Source organism: Bos indicus, chromosome 6, assembly GCF_029378745.1.
Source record: "Bos indicus isolate NIAB-ARS_2022 breed Sahiwal x Tharparkar chromosome 6, NIAB-ARS_B.indTharparkar_mat_pri_1.0, whole genome shotgun sequence".
In the NCBI taxonomy this organism is placed as follows: Eukaryota; Metazoa; Chordata; class Mammalia; order Artiodactyla; family Bovidae; genus Bos; species Bos indicus.
In genome coordinates this window covers 93,247,311-93,265,119 of record NC_091765.1, presented here as the reverse complement: position 1 = coordinate 93,265,119, position 17,809 = coordinate 93,247,311, and the positions used below count along the sequence as shown (strand labels likewise).

The 17,809-nt window shown below is 39.2% G+C and overlaps 1 protein-coding gene across 1 annotated transcript in view; it reads right to left on the bottom strand.

Moving 5' to 3' along the window:
* Window positions 1-17,809, bottom strand: part of MRPL1 (mitochondrial ribosomal protein L1) — a 70,698-nt gene that overhangs the window by 47,894 nt on the left and 4,995 nt on the right. Inside the window, exons 2-3 of the mRNA XM_019962988.2 lie at window positions 14,268-14,379; window positions 1,053-1,311 (exon numbers count right to left, since the gene is read on the bottom strand). Coding sequence (XP_019818547.2) covers window positions 1,053-1,311; window positions 14,268-14,379 — 371 coding nt within the window. The remainder of the gene's footprint in view (window positions 1-1,052; window positions 1,312-14,267; window positions 14,380-17,809) is intronic.

Below are 17,809 nucleotides of genomic sequence, written 5' to 3'. Positions count from 1 at the left end.
GTATAAAATAAAATTTCAATAGGACTGAAATGAACAAAAAATAAACAAGAAATGAAACAGACTTTGGTTTAAATCCTAATTCCACCCCCACCTCTGGTGACCTTGAGCAAGTTACTTCACTTTCAATGTCTCAGCTTCCTCTTTTGAGATTAATATAGAATTAAATGAGAACATGCATGAAAATAAGCATTTTACTTCCCTTTATAAAGAAAGGGAAAAACTGGGATTTGGAGAGGTTAAACCAGAAGCTCAAAGACCAGGTAACTCGTGACCCCAGGATTCTGGCCGGTAATGCAATGTCGGCCTAGGCTCTTAAGCACTATGTTTTATTCCTCCTCCTCAATTACTTGTTGCTGCTGAGGTTGTTAAATTGTACTCAAAAACACAGACCCTCCAGTTTGACAAAAAAAAAAAAGACATCCTCAGAATAAAAATCAAAGTATCATCTCCAAATAAATTAAGTGAGAAGCTTATCAAATTGAGAGCTGTAATGGACCTCATTCTAATCTAGTATTTTTCCCACCTTTAGAATTTTATAAACAAGTCTTTTGTGGAACTGCAATATATAAGCAGACAAAGCAGAAATGTTTTGGTTGAGATGAGTGTAAGGGGCTTGGCACCCCATCCAAACTTAGTCTCAACCTAGGATTCTGAGGAACACATCTTCAGGCCACTGAGCTATCCAAAGTCCTTACTGACCGAGAAGGAAGGAATACCTGGACAGCTTAAGTCATTTTTCAGTTACAGTAATACCTCAATTAATTTTTTTTTTTTTTTTTTTTACCTCAATTAATTTTGACACTACTTTTGTTCCTACCAATGACTTCCAGATAAATAGGAGATATATGTTCATCGACTCTACAGAATGAGTTCAACATTCTATTTTATATTTGGAAAACTAAAAGACAAACTTTAATATTTCTCATCCTAAAGTTTAGAAAGAGCATAAGATTTTCTAAAAATTATTACAGGAGACAAAACATATTTTAAGTTAAGAAACAGCAATTCATTCAACCACTGTTGACAAATAAATTTTAATTCAGTCTACATACCTTCTTCCCCAGTGTCATATCCAGTGTCAAATCAAGATAAACACCTTGCTTTGGATTCGTAAAGTCCAAAACTTGAAATTTCTTAAGTAAGTTAACAGCTTTCTCCACCTCGTATATCTGCCTTGGGTATAAGCGTTTTAGGTAGACATCGTCTTCAGGTTCACCTTCCATAAAAGGATATGACTTTATTTTTTCTATATCATCTTTTTTCTCATTTGATGCTTTTTCTTTAGTACCTTTTTTTGTTTTCGTTGCAGGCCTTAAAAAAAAATTCAAATCAGTTATCTAAATATGTACCAAGAGACTTAAAAAGGAAGCTAATATACTTAAGTTAAACAAAAAAAGATTACAAAAGATAAAGTTTATTTTAATTCAAAAGCACAGACTGTTTTATAGTTTTTTTTTTTAGTTCAACAAATATTAAGCAAATTTTTCAACTGTTTGCAGTTGATACAAAGTTGGATAAGGTATTGATGTTGCTCTCCAGAAACTCAGAGTAGGGAAGATGTTCATGCAAACAGATAATTTCAATATGATGTGGTAAATACTATGAGAATGTTATCAGGGCTATGGGGAAAAGATTATTAACCCAGCCTAGCAGGCAGGGAAGAGTTCAGGAAAAAAAAAAAAAAAGACCCCAAAGTCAATTCTTTTTTTTTTCTTTTTCTTTTTCTTAAAACTTTTTATTTTGTATTGGGGTATAGCTGATTTATGTTGTGATAGTTTCAGATGAACAGAGAAGGGACTCAGCCATACATATACATGTATCTATTCTCCCCCAGACTCCTGTCCCATCTAGGCTGCCACATAACAATGAGCCAAATTCCATGTGCTATACAGTAGGTCCTTGTTGTTTATTCATTTTATTTTTTATATAAATTTATTTAATTGGAGGTTAATTACTTTACAATATTGTATTGGTTTTGCCATACATCAACATGAATCCTCCATGGGTGTACATGTGCTCCCCATCCTGAACCCTCCTCCCTCCTCCCTCCCCGTACCATCCCTCTGGATCATCCCAGTGCACCAGCCCCAAGCATCCTGTATCATGCATGGAACCTAGACAGGCAATTCGTTTCATATATGATATTATACATGTTTCAATGCCATTCTCCCAAATCATCCCACCCTTTCCCTCTTGCAGAGTCCAAAAGGCTGTTCTATACATCTGTGTCTCTTTTACTGTCTCACATACAGGGTTATTGTAACCATCTTTCTAAATTTCATATATATGCGTTAGTATACTGTATTGGTGTTTTTCTTTCTGGCTTACTTCACTCTGTATAATAGGCTCCAGTTTCATCCACCTCATTAGAACTGATGCAAATGTTTTCTTTTTAATGGCTGAGTAATACTCCATTGTGTATATGTACCACAGCTTTCTTATCCATTCATCTGCTGATGGTCATCTAGGTTGCTTCCATGTCTGGCTATTATAAACAGTGCTGTGATGAACATTGGGGTACATGTAGGCAAAACACTCTCCAACATAAATCACAGCAGGATCCTCTATGACCCACCTCCCAGTATATTGGAAATAAAAGCAAAAATAAACAAATGGGACCTAATTAAAATTAAAAGCTTCTGCACAACAAAGGAAACTATAAGCAAGGTGAAAAGACAGCCTTCAGAATGGGAGAAAATAACAGCAAATGAAGCAACTGACAAACAACTAATCTCAAAAATATACAAGCAACTCCTGCAGCTCAATTCCAGAAAAATAAATGACCCAATCAAAAAATGGGCCAAAGAATTAAATAGACATTTCTCCAAAGAAGACATACAGATGGCTAACAAACACATGAAAAGATGTTCAACATCACTCAGTATCAGAGAAATGCAAATCAAAACCACAATGAAGTACCATTTCACGCCAGTCAGAATGGCTGCGATCCAAAAGTCTACAAGCAATAAATGCTGGAGAGGGTGTGAAGAAAAGGGAACCCTCTTACACCGTTGGTGGGAATGCAGCCACTATGGAGAACAGTGTGGAGATGCCTTAAAAAACTGGAAATAGAACTGCCATACGACCCAGCAACCTCACTGCTGGGCATACACACTGAGGAAACCAGAATTCAAAGAGACACATGTACCCCAATGTTCATCCCAAAGTCAATTCTTAAAGGATGAGGAAGAATTAGCCTAAATATAATTAATTAGCCTAAATATAAACCTAAGAGAAACGAAAACATGGACACACAAAAACTTGTACACAACTGTTCACAGCAACATTACTCAATAAAAGTCAAAAGGTAAAACAAGCTGAATAAACAAAATGTGGTATATCCATACAGCAGAGTATTAATAGGCAATGAAAAGGAATGAAGCATTGAAATGAATGCAATGAAAAAGAATGATACATGCTACAACTTCTATGAACCTTAAACACAGAATGCTAAGTGAAAGAAGCCAGTTCCAAAAGACCACACATTGTATGGTTCCATTTACGGGAAATGTCAAGAATGGGCGGAAAAAAAAAAGAATGGGTATACCTATAGAAACTGAAAGTAGATTCAGGTTGTCTAGGGCTGGGGAGGGGATAGGGAAATAGGAAGTGACTGCTAATGGCCGTGGGGTTTACAGGGAAGATAATGAATGTTCCAAAATAGACTGTGGTGACAGTCACACAACTCTGTGAACACACTATAAAAATCATCGAGTTGCACACTTTAAGCGGGTGAACTGTATGGTATGCAAATTGTACCTCAATAAAGCTATTATTTAAAAAAACAGAGTTATCCAGGCAAAGAAACAAAGTAATAAAAGTACTGAGGCATGATTAACAGAATGGTACATGAGGGGAGCCATTGTAAGTTTCTAGCTGACTAGAGGAGGGGTTGGTAAACTTTTTCTGGAAGGGGATCAGACAGTAAATGTTTTATGGACTCATCTCAGTGACTCAACTCTGCCATTCAAATGCAAAAGCAGCCATACACAACACAAAAATGAATGAGCATAGTTGCATTCCAGTAAAAATTTATGAACACTGGTTTAAATTTTGTAATTTTCACATGTCACAAAATGCTATTCTTTTTTCCCCTTAAAAATTTTAAAAACATCACTTAAAAATGTAATGGCCCTCTGGCCACATTTTGCTGACTCTTGAACTTTACCTCAGGAAACAGCAGCACAGGAGGCTGGAGAATCCAGATAATAGAGGCCTCCTCTAGAGACAATGAGAAGCCACTGGACAGAGGGTGGCGTCTGTATTTCACAGAGAATTCTGGCTGCAATATAAGGGATGGATCTGAAGGAAGCAGACTGGAGACGGTTAAAGAGAGGACCCTCCCTCTCTTCTCAAGGAGACATGACAGCCTGAAGCAGAACAGTGATGATACTAGGCTGGACAGATTACAGAGACATTTTACAAGGTAAATACAAAGGGGAAAGAGATGACTCTAGGATACTACGCAGGTTTCTGGCTCGCATGATTAGACATGAGTGGTATTGTTAACTAAAACCAGAAATAAAGAAAGCAAAACAGGTTTCTTTTGAGGGAGGTAGTCACGGAGATGAGTTCAGTTTGGGGCAATAGAGAGTCTGAAGTCTGAGTGTGGGGTTAGTTGCATCATTGGCCCCAATTCCTTGCCTCCTCTCTCAAGTCCCTCTGCTAAGTAAGTGACTTTGCACTTCCTCCCACTTAAAAGTGCCTTGATTTGGTCACATGACTAGTAGGCCAATAGAATAAAGCAAAACTGACAGATTCTATGCTCTAAGCTTAGGCCTTAAGAGGCTACATCTGTTTCCATTTGTAAGTTTGTCTTTCTGCCATTTTCATAAGCACAGGCCTGGGCTAGCCCAAAGGTGGGAGGATGAGAGACAAGTGAACAACAGAGCTGGCTCCACAGAGCCTCAGGCTAGATTAGACAACTCTCAGCTGACCTGCAGATTCACAGAGGCACAGCAAGCCCAGCCAAGGTCATCAGAGACACCTATACAAACCTAGCTCAGATCAGCTCACAGACATGTGGGCAATGATAATCTCAGGGTGGTTTGTTACATAACAAACACCAACAAAGCGCTTACAAAAAATCTAAGAAAATGTGTTCCACAGGTAATTGCAGGTAAGAGTTTGAAGCTAAGAAGACAGAAGTAGAGGTGATATGATACACTTTCTCAGCATTAATTCCAATCACACCTTTAATCTTTTAACCATAAACGCTTTAAATTAGGGAAATACTATTCTAGAAAGACGTCTGAGTTCTGTGGTAGACAGGATTATGGCTTCCCAAATATGGCCACATCTGCACAGCAAAAAGGACTTTCCAAAGTGATTACCTTGAGAGGATGCTGCACTATTTAGGTGGGCCCAATCTAATCACACAGTTCCTGAAAGCAGAGAAACCTTCTCTGTTCTCATCCTCATCTCAAAGCAATGGGAAGGAGAAATCTGAGCATGAGATGGACCCAATATGCCATTCCTAGCTTTGAAGATGGAGGAAGGGGGAGCCACGAGCTAAGGAATATGGGTAGCTCTTGAAGCTGGAAATGGCAAGGAAACAGATTCTCCTCTCGAGCCTTTCGAAAGGACCGAAACTCTGACAGCTCCTTAATTTTAGTCTAGTGAGATCCATATCAGAATTCTGACCTACAGAACTGCAAGATGATAAACTTGAGCTGCTTTAAGCCACAAGGTCTGTGGTAATTTGCTATGGCAGCAATAGAAAACTTAGTAAGAGGTCCTATAAAATTTATGCAAAAGAAATGGATGACAATAAAATGATATTTAAAAAAAAAAAACCTCAAAAACCAATTCAACATATAATTCCATGCTCATTTACAGCACTCAATGAATCCTTATTACTACAACTAATAATAGTATCCTCCCAGCTAATGAGCAATTTGACAGAATAGCAGATAATGACAACACTCATTTTTAATGGGACACAGGTGCCCTACTGGACTGCCGACAAGTGTAAGTAGGTGCCTGAGTGGGTGGATGCAACGTGCCTCAGTACTATGTGGAAGTACACCACAAAATCCTGAAACCTTCCAAACTGAAGAAATCACACTTTATATTTAGTAAAAGAGTAGAGTGGCCAATAGGGGAAGGAGACTAGAGAGCCTGTTTTAGTAATAAACTATCTAAAATAAACAAATGAATAAAAATTGTAGCTATAACCCACAGATTTACTTTACATAAATACTGATTTCACCACTAAATTCTTCATCATGACTGAACCTATCCATCTAATTTACAATTAGTAATACGAAGTTCCCAGAGACTAAAATGTGATTTTTAAATTAATATTTGCAAAACCTGATATAAGTCAGGAACATAAAGAGATTGAGCTGGGTATACAGCAGTTTACTTATTTATGCTTTGGACCTTGTTTCACAAAATTTGAGATGGTGTTTTGAATGGTTTGAGATGGTTCAATGAAAATATTGTTGAGTTACAAATGAATACTTGTAAAAATAAATAAAACATCATTGTTGTTTAGTGCTAAGTTGTGTCTAACTCTTTTGCAACCCCATGGACTGTTGCCCACCAGGCTCCTCTGTCCATGGGATTTTCCAGGCAAGAATACTGAAGTGGGTTGCCATTTATTTCTCCCCAGGGGATCATCCCAACCCAGGGATCAAACCTGCATCTCCTGCACTGGCAGGCGGATTCTCTACCACTGAGCCACCAGGGAAGCCTACAACATCATTTAACATAGAGCAAATAGGATTCTAGGGAAACACTTTCTTACGAAATTAAAAAAAAAAAAAAAAACTGCAACTGACTAAAATCTGTCAATAATAATCAATTTTACAAACCCACCACCTGCTGTTGTCCCTGACCCTCCAAAAGGTGTGTCTATTCATAAGAATCACATCCAGAAGAACTCTGTTGTTTATTCAGTATGTAAGGCCCTATCCGGAGAACGTAAAAACTATGTTATCAGGGAGTAAAATAATTGTATTAGAAAGGTTTGGGGGAAGGTGAGGGAGAAACACCTGGTAGTCTGAGCTAGAGAAAACACAGTCTAGCTGCAGTTACCTGGGTAACTAAACCATGCAGACTAAATGAGTCACAAGAGACTGCAGTCAGATAATAACTTTCTCCCTGCTTCTCCTGTCTCCTAACTCCAAGACAATGAAAGGAAAAACAATTCCATGGTCTTAACCAAATAAAACAAGACAAAAAAAAATCAGTACTATAATAAAGTTCATTTCAAGATCCTTGAAGATCTGTGACCCTAGAGATCCAAGTCTTTTTAAGGCTGAATAAGTCTTTAATTTGAGGAATCAGGGTGAGAGTAGGGGACACACAACCTCAGTCAAACTAAACAGAACTAAAGAGAAAATGCCTAAGGCATATAACTATTAATGGAATGCAAATGTCTGGAATTCTTATTTCTCAGTGTAATCACATAAATAAATTCACTAACATCTCTGATGCTGGTTTAGTCATTAAACAAAATGCGTAAGTACTGCTTACACTTACAGTGTAAAAACTGACAGAATAAAACCTAGTTGATACAAATAAAAGCTGGAAAGAGCATTAACAATGACAGGCAGACAGAATCACAACTTTTCTTGAACCCATCACAGAGCTGATGACAGCAGGGCAACCAAGTAGGTCTAAAATCTTCCCACACCCCCTACTCCACATGTGTACAGCCAGGAGGGTCTTGCCTAGAGCAGAGAATGAGAGGAAGGCAGGTAAGAAGGAAGGTAAGGAGGCAGGTAAGAAGAAGAAAAAAAAAACTCAGCTAAACTTTTAGTGCTAGTGTGACAGTATAAACCCGAGAGATCCAGACACAAAGGAAGTTCACGCTCACTGGTCCTCAGACCTCCACCAGGTCCTGCTAGGAAAGACTGGAATAGGCCAGGAGATAGAGAGCCTCCTTCGAGGGTGCAGCACAGAGAAGAGCAGCCACTGCTGCCAGAAAGACAAGCTACCCTGAAGCCCTTGAGGGCAGGGGACCCAGCTTTCTGGGATCTACAGCCTGATGATCTGAGGTGGAGCTGACGTAATAGCAGAAATAAAGTGCACGATAAATGTAATGCACTTGAATCACCCTGCAACCAACATCCCCACCCCAAACGGTCGGTCCATGGAAAAACTCTTCCACGAAACCAGTCCCTGGTCCAAAAAGGTGGGGGACTGCCGCTCTAGGGCACAGGTAAATGAAAGAAAGGAAATGGGTAGGGAAATGAAAGAAGAAGAAAACACTAGAAAGATGAAAAAAATACTAAAACTTCTATCCTTAAGGGAGGGTAGCACACAGTCCTGATCGCGATATCCTCTACCGATAAAGCTCGGAAGGGCCCAGACACTGTGGCACAAGACCTTCGATAGATGTAGGCCATGGGGGGAGAGGAGAGAAATATGGAGAAAACAATCCCCAAGGACCAACAACACTGGCCTGCTCAAGACAAAGGCTGGCTTTGGAAACTGAGAATCCCGTCCATACCCATCACCAGCCTAACAAGCGCTGAGCAATAAGCAACAGCAGTCTTCTACTAGGAGAGAAGCCAGAGTACGGAGAGCAGCCCCCTTCTGAGGCGTAGCTGCACAGCCAAGGCTCAACACTGAGCACGGAACAGGAACCCTGAGGGGAAAAACCTTCCAGCAACCCAGCCTTCACCCTGAGCACAAGGTAACAGTCCGGAAATCTGATGCTGCTGTGGTAACCACAGCAATGACAAAACCAGTCCCCTGCTCAGCTTCTGATGGGACTGACACAACATTTGCCAGAAGAGGTGTGTCCCTTTCCAGTCATAAATATTATATATTTTAGCCTCAACTATTCTACACAAAGTATCCAGCGGTCAATAAAAAATTCTGAGATGCAACCAAAGAAGCAAGGAAAAGAATCTATTGTCAAGAGAGAAGCAGAACCAGAGTCAGAGACATCACTGGCAAACCATGGAGAAGAGAGGAAATTCAGAGTGACAAGACGGAAGAGAAGAGTAAGTTCAAGCTCCTCTACCCTGTCTCAGATCCATGATAAAAAATTAGCCAGGAAAAAACTATTTTTTAGGATATTATAAAGCCAATAAATTAAAAACTAAAACCACAGCTAGGACTTTCCTGGTGGCTCAGTGGACAAGAATTCTTGCCCGCCAATGCAGGAAACATGACTTCAATCCTTGGTCTGAAAAGACTCCACATACCACGGAGCAATAAAGCCTGTGCACCACACTGCTGAGCACACGTGGGGCAGCTACTGAAGCCTGTGCACCGAGAGCCTGTGCTCCACAGAGAAGCCACACAACGTGAGGGAGAGTAGTCTCCGCTCACCACAATAAGTTTTCATAGTTTTTTTTTTTAATTAACAGTAAAAAAAAAAAAAAAAAAATGTTTAACACTAAACATTTTAACATTTTTTAACATGCATATTTCATATGCTACAGTTTTTAGGTGAGGGAAAACTCTTTTAAAGTTGTACTGAAATAGAATATGAGGAAGACATAAAATGAAAAATTTCTATAAAAGAAAATAACATTTAAAGAAAAAATATTCTCAAAATAAGCTATGTTGCTAACAAACAAATACTTCCACAAAACAGAAAGAAAAAAGACAAACAGCTCAAAAGAAAAATGGGCAAAATGTACAAATCAGATATATAATGAAGAAACACAAATAAAGACTGACTATCTCCAGAGTTGTTACAAGTTAGGGCACTGTTACTCACTACTAGGTAGGGATGTAAGTTGGTACAACCAATACTCTTTCAAATTCTCAACCAAAAAGAACCCACGTACTATTCAGACTCAAAGGAAGTCTCCTTTCTAGTAACATTTCTGCCTCCTCTTTCTTCATCCTGTATTCATGTCATTTACTTTCGTGCCTCTGCACCACTGAAATACCTTTCTCACAATTTCCCTGCAAAATCCTATCTATCTTTAAAGACTCAGCTCAAATACTTCCTGCCGTATTCTCCTCTAGGAAGAATTAAATGACTTTTCATCTGTGAGCACATAGCACCTGGTCCATTCCTCCACTATAACAGTTAAAACATATTAAAGTTATAGTGCAGATATGTGCTAATTTATAAAGACCTTCTACTAATCACCAGCAAAAAACTGAGAATAGGATATAAACAGAAAACTCACAGTAAAGAAAGCATAAATGGTTCTTAAACAGATAAAAAAAGACAAACAACCTCAATAATAATAATAAAATAAAAATTAAAGCCATGATGTGACTATTTATTACCTATCAAATTGGCGAAGTTCAAAAATTTTGACTACACTGTATACAGGATCTCTATGAAGGCAACTTGGTATTACCTATGAAAATTATAAATGCACACAACTTTTGATTCAATTCTATTTCTGAGTTCATACTACAAATATTCATAATACTTGACAAGTTCTATGTACATGACCCTTCAATGCAGGATCATTTATAATAGCAAAAGACATGTCTTTTGGAAAGATAAATGTATATCAATAGGAGAATGATTAAGTAAAATTATGGAACACAGACCCAATAAAATATTATACCCATGTTCACTGTAGCCATATATACAATAATCAAGACATGGAAGCAATCTAAGAGTCCACTAATGGAAGGATACATAAAGAAAATGTCATACACACACACATACACACACACACACACACACGCACAGAGGAATATTATTCAGCCATAAAAAGAATGAAATCTTGCCATTCGTGAAACACAGATAGACCTTTCTCTTATATTAAGTGAACTAAGTCAGACAGAAAAACAAATACCATGTGATTTCACATATATGTATAACCTTAAAAGAAAAAAAAACAAACTTACAGATGCAGAAAACAGATTTCGGCTGCCAGAGCCAGGGCAGGGAGTGGGGTATAAGTGAAACAGGTGAAGTGGTCAAAAGGTACAAACTTCCAGTCATAAAATAAGTCATGGGGATGTAATGTACAACACGGTGACTATAATTAATAATACTACAATGTAAAATTATATAATGTAATAATGGACTATAATGTAATAATACTATAATGTATATTTGAAAGTTGCTGAGAGTAAATCACAATAAACTGTGGAAAATTCTTCAAGAGATGGGAATAACAGACCACCTGATCTGCCTCTTGAGAAATTTGTATGCAGGTCAGGAAGCAACAGTCAGAACTGGACATGGAACAACAAACTGGTTCCAAATAGGAAAAGGAGTTCGTCAAGGCTGTATATTGTCACCCTGCTTATTTAACTTATATGCAGAGTACATCATGAGAAACGCTGGACTGGAAGAAGCACAAGCTGGAATCAAGATTGCCAGGAGAAATATCAGTAACCTCAGATATGCAGATGACACCAACCTTATGGCAGAAAGTGAAGAGGAACTAAAAAGCCTCTTGATGAAAGTCAAAGTGGAGAGTGAAAAAGTTGGCTTAAAGCTCAACATTCAGAAAATGAAGATCATGGCATCTGGTCCCACCACTTCATGGGAAATAGATGGGGAAACAGTGGAAACAGTGTCAAGACTTTATTTTTCTGGGCTCCAAAATCACTACAGATGGTGACTGCAGCCATGAAATTAAAAGATGCTTACTCCTTGGAAGCAAAGTTATGACCAACCTAGATAGCATATTGAAAAGCAGAGACATTACTTTGCCAACAAAGGTTCGTCTAGTCAAGGCTATGGTTTTTCCTGTGGTCATGTATGGATGTAAGAGTTGGACTGTGAAGAAGGCTGAGTGCCAAAGAATTGATGCTTTTGAACTGTAGTGTTGGAGAAGACTCTTGAGAGTCCCTTGGACTGCAAGGAGATCCAACCAGTCCATTCTGAAGATCAGCCCTGGGATTTCTTGGGAAGGAATGATGCTAAAGCTGAAACTCCAGTACTCTGGCCACCTCATGCAAAGAGTTGATTCATTGGAAAAGACCCTGATGCTGGGAGGGATTGGGGGCAGGAGGAGAATGGGACGACAGAGGATGAGATGGCTGGATGGCATCACTGACTCGATGGACATGAGTCTGAGTGAACTCCGGGAGTTGGTGATGGACAGGGAGGCCTGGTGTGCCGCGATTCATGGGGTCACAAAGAGTCGGACGCGACTGAGCGACTGATCTGATCTGAGAGTAAATCTCTAAAGTTCTCATCACAAGGAAAAAAAATCTGTACTCTGTATGGTGATGGATGTTAACTAGACTTCTTGTGGTGAGTATTTCCCAATATAGACAAACATAAATCATTATGTCAAAAAGGAACGCATTTGAGTCAGTTTTGATGAGGTGGATGAACCTAGAACTTATTATACAGAGTGAAGTGAGTCAGAAAGAGAAAGATAAATATTGTATTCTATTGCATATATACAGAATCTAGAAAAATAATACTGAAGAATTTATTTACAGAACAGTAGTGGAGAAACATAGAGAACAGATTTACTGACATGGAGAGAGGGGAAGAGAGGGTGCTGCTGCTGCTGCTGCTAAGTCACTTCAGTCGTGTCCAACTCTGTGCGACCCCATAGACAGCAGCCCACCAGGCTCCACCATCCCTGGGATTCTCCAGGCAAGAACACTGGAGTGGGTTGCCATTTCCTTCTCCAATGCATGAAACTGAAAAGTCAAAGTGAAGTCGCTCAGTCATATCCGACTCTTAGCAACCCCATGGACTGCAGCCTACCAGGCTCCTCCGTCCACAGGATTTTCCAGGCAAGAGTACTGGAGTGGGGTGCCATTATTACCTTCTCTGAAGAGAGGGTGAGATGTATGGAAAGAGTAACATGGAAACCTACATTACCACATGTAAAATAGACAGCCAACAGGAATGTGCTGTATGGCTCAGGAAACTCAAACAGGGGCTCTGTATCAACCTAGAGGGGTGGGAAGAGGAGGGAGATGGGAGGGAGGTTCAAAAGGGAGGAGATATATGTATACCAATGGCTGATTCATGTTGAGGTTTTACAGAAAACAACAAAATTCTGTAAAGCAATTATCCTTCAATAAAAAAATTTAAAAAAAAATCATTATGTCACATACCTGAAACTAACATAATTTTATATGTTGATTTTAATCTCAATTAAAAGAAAAATACTGAAAGCTCCATCTGAAACAATCTCCAGTTAGAAACAAGGAAGTAAGATGCACACAGGGAGTATAGTTAGATATGAAACTGTTTTCCTCTACTCACAACAATTCTGACACTAAATGTGTGGATATGTCCCTCACAACCTCCAGTTACCCAATACGAGCCAGACAGCTGGCAATTCAACACGGTTCTGACACCATCTATCTGGATGAAGCACCAGATGCACTAAGCTGGATGAGTTCGGCAACCCACAAGCTCTCCAAACCCCACAGCTCTGGGATTTTTATGGAGGCTTCATCATGGAGGCATGATCAATTATGAATTCAATCTCTAGCCCCCTCTCTCCTCCCTGGAGGATGGAAGGCAGGGCTGGAAGTTTCAAGGTTCTAATCTTAGCTTGGTCTTTATAGTGACCGGTCCCCCTTCAGGAGGCCACCAAGAGATGCCTGACTAGACAGAGACATGCCTATGACCCAGGAAATATTAAGGGTTTTAGGAGCTCTGTATCAGGAACTGGGCCAAAGGCCAGGTATTTTTGAAAACTGCTCTCCGAAGGTGATGGCACCCCACTCCAGTACTCTTGCCTGGAAAATCCATGGACGGAGAAGCCTGGTGGGCTGCAGTCCATGCGGTCGCTAAAAGTCGGACACGACTGAGCGACTTCACTTTCACTTTTCAGTTTCATGCATTGGAGAAGGAAATGGCAACCCACTCCAGTGTTCTTGCCTGGAATATCCCAGGGACGGTGGAGCCTGGTGGGCTGCCGTCTATGGAGTCGCACAGAGTCGGACACGACTGAAGCGACTTAGCAGCAGCACCCCTATGGCTCAGGAGATCACAAGGATTTTAGGACCTGTGAGACAGGATTTGGTGGCAGAGACCAATTTAAACACTTCTTATGTCACAAAATCCTAGCTCTGACACTTACTAGCTCTGTGACCCTGGGCAAGTTACAATAATCTACTGGTGCCTTGCTCTCCGCCTCTAAAAAAGAGCATAATAACAATGGTTTCCTCAAAAAGTTGCTGTAGAGATTAAGTTAGTTACTGAATGTCAGTGTTCAATACATATGAAGTATTATTATAATTAGTCATATCTCTCCTTCAGAACTATCAGGCAAAGAAGCAGAGATGTTAAACTTTTACAACTATATGTCCTTGTACATCTTTAAAGAACCAAGCACAATGTTTTCTAATCAAAGACTGAAATGGTAGCAGACGAAATAACCAAGATATAAAATACTTACTTTGCAGCGGCTGCAAAATGTCTGTTGGGCACTGGAACGTATATGCAACAAGGATAAAGAGACGTCTGAGAAGTCACCGTGGCAAGACTACACCTTTGATGATGTATCAAGACTTAAAAGAAAAAACATATAAAATATTAATATTCATCATTATATTCATAGTTTTTACATTCTCCATGTTTTCTAAAACAAAAATATTCCAGATTTTGTGACTGTTAACCACAATCTTTATAAAGTGTAAAAATGGAAACTGCTCTTCTTGAAATGAAAGCCAAGTAAACAAATCTAATTGAAGATCTGCGTCCTCATTTATTTTTAACTGAATCTAGTTTGGACTCAACAGAATATGTTAGCTCTATCTTTATGGATTATGTATATGTATCCTGAACTTTTCTTAAATTTTATTTATTTAATTTCACACAGATAATGCATTCAAGTTGCCCAATTACTTCTGAAGGATAAGAACAAACTGAAGGGAACTGCCTTACCAGAAGTTAAGACTTGGTATGAAGCTATGATAAGTAGGGCACTTTGGTATTGGTACAAGTATAGAAAAACAGACTAACGAAACAATAAACAGCCCAGCAACAGACCTACGCACAGATGGATATGGAAATATGATAGACATGTTATCGCAAATCACTGGGCAAAGAATGCAATAAGTGGCGCTAAGACAAGTGATTATCAATAGGGAAGAGTGTATTTACATCCCTATCTCATACCATACACACACAATCAAATCTAGATGGACTAAGGACTTATATGTGAGTGGCAAAATTTAAAAGACTTCCAGAATATAGGAAAGTAATCTTTACAACCTTTGAGGAGGGAACAATTTCACAAACAAAACCCAAAAGCACTAAAAAGTGACTCTGTTAGTGTTAAGGACACTTGTTTATCTGGATCCTATTATACAGAGTGAAGTAAGTCAGAAAGAAAAACACCAATACAGTACACTGACGCATATATATGGAATTTAGAAAGATGGTAACGATGATCCTATATATGAAACAGCAAAAGAGACACAGATGTAAATAACAGCCTTTGGGCTCTGTGTGAGAAGACGAGGGTGGGATGATTTGAGACGATAGCACTGAAACATGTATATTATCATATGTGAAATAGATCGCCAGTCCAGGTTCGATGCATGAGACAGGGTGCTCAGGGCTGGTGCACTGGGATGACCCTGAGGGATGGGATGGGGAGGGAGGTGGGAGGGGGGGTTCAGGATGGGGAACACATTGTATACCCAAGGCTGATTCATGTCAACGTATGGCAAAAACCACCACAATATTGCAAAGTAATTAGCCTTCAATTAAAATAAATAAATTTTTAAAAAAGAACACTTGTTTATCAAAAGATACTTGAAAATGAAAAGACAAGCCAAAAACTGGGAGAATAGTAACACACACACTGGCCTAAGAATTAACACCCAGAATATGTAAGATCAACCCAACTGAAAAATAAACAAAAGAGATGAATCGATTTCTAACTGAAAAGGAAATACAAACAATGAATTATTATATGGAAAAATGTACAGTCTCATTAGCAAGCAGGTAAATATTAATTTCAATCACAGTAAGATATCATTTTACAGCCCTGCTTAAGGAGTAGTCAGATGGCCCGTCACAGGTCTGTGTGCGTGCTCAGTCATATCCAACTCTTTGCAGCCCCATGGACCATAGCTCCCCAGGCTCCTCTGTCCATGGGATTCTCCAGGCAAGAATACTGGAGTGGGTTGCCATTTCTTCCCTCCAGGGGATCTTCTCGACCCAGGGATCAAACATATGTCTCCTGTATCTCCTACACTGGCAGATGGATTTTTGACCACTGAGCCACCTGGGAAGCCCACTCACTGTCCTACACCTTGCTTTTTCATGTAAAGGTATTAGATAGAGCCCATTTTCACAAGCAGATATAGACATACACGCCTATTTATAAGAGATGTATATATATCTACACACATATATATAATCTCATGTATACCTTTCATAACAGTACATCCATATGAAAATATTACAGCAATAATTTCACATCACTTCATAAAGACTATGTTTTTAGAGCTGCAAAGTATGACACTGTGGGGTTGTATCATGATTTAATCAGTGACCAGCCATTAGGTCATTTACAATATTTTGCTATTATCAACAATCCTGCAGGGAATGACCTTGTACAAATACCATTTTGCACACAAGTAAGTATTTCACAGGATAAATTTCAAGATGGAAATGTGCTGGGTCAAAAGATATGAGCATTTGCAATTCTGATAAACACCGCTCTCTGCAATAACAGTGCCATGCACATAGTCACCAACAATGAAAAGGCTACCTATTTCCGTACACTCATGCCAACACAGTCTGTCACCAAATGTTTTGGTCTTTTGTCAATCTAGCAGAAGAAAGATGGTATACGGAGTTGTATTAATCTGCATTTCCTTAAGAGTTAGGTTGAGTATGCTTTCATGTTTGATCATCTATATCTTCTGCTGAATTCACTTAAACTCCATTTTTTAAATTGGCGCTCCACAACTAAGTTTTCATGTAAAATGACTATTAAAATCCAGAATCTTAAAATCCATTCAACAAACTGAGAGCATGTAAACTAGAGACCTGTCTACACATCAAATGAATTCATTTCGTGAGTTACGCCTCCAAGTGCAGAGCGCTGTGCTTGCAGAGGAGCGCCCACGTCCTCACTGTGGTCTACCAGCCCCTATGTGAGCTTGTCCCTGCCTATTACTCCAAACCCCTCTCTAACCTCCTCACTCTGATCCTTCTTTCAGATCCCTGAATCCCTCCAGTCCCTCAGGTTAACTCCTGCCTTAGGGTCTTTACATTTAATGTGATATTTGACTGGGATGGACCAGCTCCAGATCTTGCCCTGGCCTTCCCCTCATTATTAGCTCAAATGGCATCACATGCCTAACAACTCAATTTCATCTCTAATATCCCACAACAAAGCAACAAGTACAGGAAAACCACCTAAACTGTGAATTCTATGAGTGTATGGAAATGACATCTGAGACAGTCTAGGAGACCTGTTTATTACTGGGAATTCTTTGTGGCACAAAGGGCTTTAATGGGTAGGGGAAAAAAAGAGAAATAGACTAATGAGATCCAGTTCCTGCCCTTCAGAATCTCAAATTGAGTGGGCTATGCTGGTACGCAACTGTCTAGGAGGAGATCCCCCACATTTTTAAAGCCAGCTATCTTGAAAAATCACATATGGTAAGTGAAGGAAGAGCAATTATCCACTTACGATTTGGCAAACACTTCAAAAAAATAATTCTAACTGTATTAAGCAAAAACCCGACAACCTTGGCAGGATCCTCAAAATAATAATAATTCTCTTGCATCAATTGCAACCTGCTATAAAATAATCAACACTACTTTCAAGAATCCCCAGTCATGACAACCAGAAATTAAAATTTTCAACAGGTATCAAACTGCCTCAGACTAAGGAAAAAACCAAACTACAAAAACACTACTTAAATAGCATTGTTGATTTCCCTGATGGTTCTCCTGCCAATGCAGGAAACATGG